General features: G+C 57.4%; 1 protein-coding gene across 1 annotated transcript in view; it reads left to right on the top strand.

The window, feature by feature from the left end:
* The window catches only part of LOC103208011 (C-type lectin domain family 4 member G-like), a 2,874-nt gene extending 1,745 nt beyond the window's left edge, over positions 1–1,129 (top strand). Inside the window, 4 exon segments of the mRNA XM_042782669.1 lie at positions 70–159; positions 358–506; positions 596–711; positions 991–1,129. Coding sequence (XP_042638603.1) covers positions 70–159; positions 358–506; positions 596–711; positions 991–1,129 — 494 coding nt within the window.
* Positions 1,130–1,960: the final 831 nt, after the last annotated feature.

Here is a 1,960-nt window from a genome sequence, read left to right as displayed (position 1 = left end):
CGTTACTCAGGCATGACTCTGCACCTGATCCTGAGCCCAGCCATAATCTAGACTCCCCTGACCCCACAGTGACCAAGGACGTGGCAGAAGCCCACAGGGACCGCGAGGACATCCGCAGTGAGCTGCTCCGGGCGCTGGAGGCCGCCAAGCGTGGGAACAGTGAGCTTCGCGGGGCAGGGGGGCGGGAAGTGGACGCTGCACGTGGGCCTCGGGGTTCCCTGGTCTGCGCACTCCTTTGACTTCAGCCCAGGTTCTCTGGAGCCGCTCCTGGGCTCGCGGGTCCAGCTTACCCCATTCTGTCGGTCTGCCCAGCGGGGGAGCAGCCTGATTTCTCATGACTCCCGCCCACCCCTGCAGACTCCTGCGAGCCCTGCCCCAAGTCGTGGCTACCCTTCGAGGGCTCCTGCTATTTTTTCTCGAAGCAGCGGGCCAAGTGGGAGGAGGCTCGCAAGAGTTGCGCTGACGTCGGCGCGCACCTGGTGATCGTGAAGGACCTGGAGGAACAGGTGCGCGCGCAGCAGGCCAGGGGAGGCGCCGTTCGTCTGTGGGGCGGGGGGGGGGCGACTCAACCGGCTCTCCTGTCCCCTCCACCTAGACCTTCCTGAGTCGGAACACACGTGGGCTTGGCTACTGGCTGGGTCTGCGGGCCGTGCGACAGCAGGGCAAGGTCCAGGTCTACCAGTGGGTGGACGGCGTCCAGCTCACCTTCAGGTGAGGGAGGGACTCCGCAAAACCTGGGAAGTGGGGCCACATCAGATTCCAGGGAAGTTCTTAGATCAGATCTCAGGGGCTCATTTGCTCAGGCTAGGTCCTTAGGGATGCTCAGGTTAGATCCCCGGAACTGGCTGAAGGAAGTTATATCCCAGAGACGTGTTCAAGTTAAACTTGCACCGTGCCTAGGTTAGACCCCAGAAATAAACGGGCTAGACGGTAGGAAGGAAGGCTGGACCCCAGGCCCATCCTCAGCAACACCCCACCCACCCGCTGCAGCCACTGGAACGAGGGTGAGCCCAATGACGCGCGAGGTGTGGAAAACTGCGTCATGATGCTGCGTACTGGGCTGTGGAATGACGCACCATGCAACAACGAGAGAGACAACTGGGTCTGCGAGAAGCGGCGCAGATGCTAACGGACACCTCCTTGCTTCCTGTAGCCACGTCCACTGAGAAGGGACCCGCCCACTGCCCTGCAACCTGCCCACCACCTTCAATTGCCCACCACCCATCTACCCGCCACTATTGAGAGTTGCCCGCCCACTTCAACCAGAGCTCTGGGTTCTCTACCTAATCTCACTGCACCCCCTCACAAGCCGATTTGACTGTTTCCACTGGCTCCCAAACCCCTGTTCCTAGCACCTCCAACCAGGGTTCAAGACCTGGGTGATCCGACCCCACCTCCCTCCCTCGCCTGGTTCAGGAGACTCAGGGATGGAGCTGTTTTCCCTGCATCTCTCTGTAGACTGGGTGGCCTCAAAGACAGGAGTCTTGTGAGCTGTCTTTGCAGCCCAAGGGAGCAACAATAAATGTTTGAGAAATGCATCTTGGCTCCTGGCTCAAAAGAAATGTTCTAAGTGTTGTACTCCAGAGGCCATTATGATACCTGTGAGTGACCTCTGACCTCTCTAAGTGACCTCAAGTCCCTATGATGCCCCCAAACCCAGTGCAGTTCCTGGATGATGCAAACAGGAAATGTGCTCTTCTGCTAACCAAGAAGTTGGTGGTTCTAACCCACCCAGTGGTGCCGTGAAAGAAAGTCCTGGTGATCTGGTTTCCTAAAGATTACAGTCAAGAAAACCCTATAGAGGAGGTCTACTCTGAAATACATGGGGTCACCATGAGTGGGAATTGCGAAGAAGGCAAGTGTTTGGGGTTATTTTTGTTTTTCCCTTTCATAAGACACCACTCAGAAGGAATTAGGCATTAGAATCTACCCTAGAGACCTCAGAAGGATGTCATGCTTG

This window comes from Orycteropus afer, unplaced genomic scaffold (assembly GCF_000298275.1).
Source record: "Orycteropus afer afer isolate SDZICR_OR568_19922 unplaced genomic scaffold, OryAfe1.0 scaffold00405, whole genome shotgun sequence".
Taxonomy (NCBI): domain Eukaryota; kingdom Metazoa; phylum Chordata; class Mammalia; order Tubulidentata; family Orycteropodidae; genus Orycteropus; species Orycteropus afer.
Note: the sequence above shows the minus strand (reverse complement) of the source record. Positions and strands in the feature narration are given on the sequence as shown.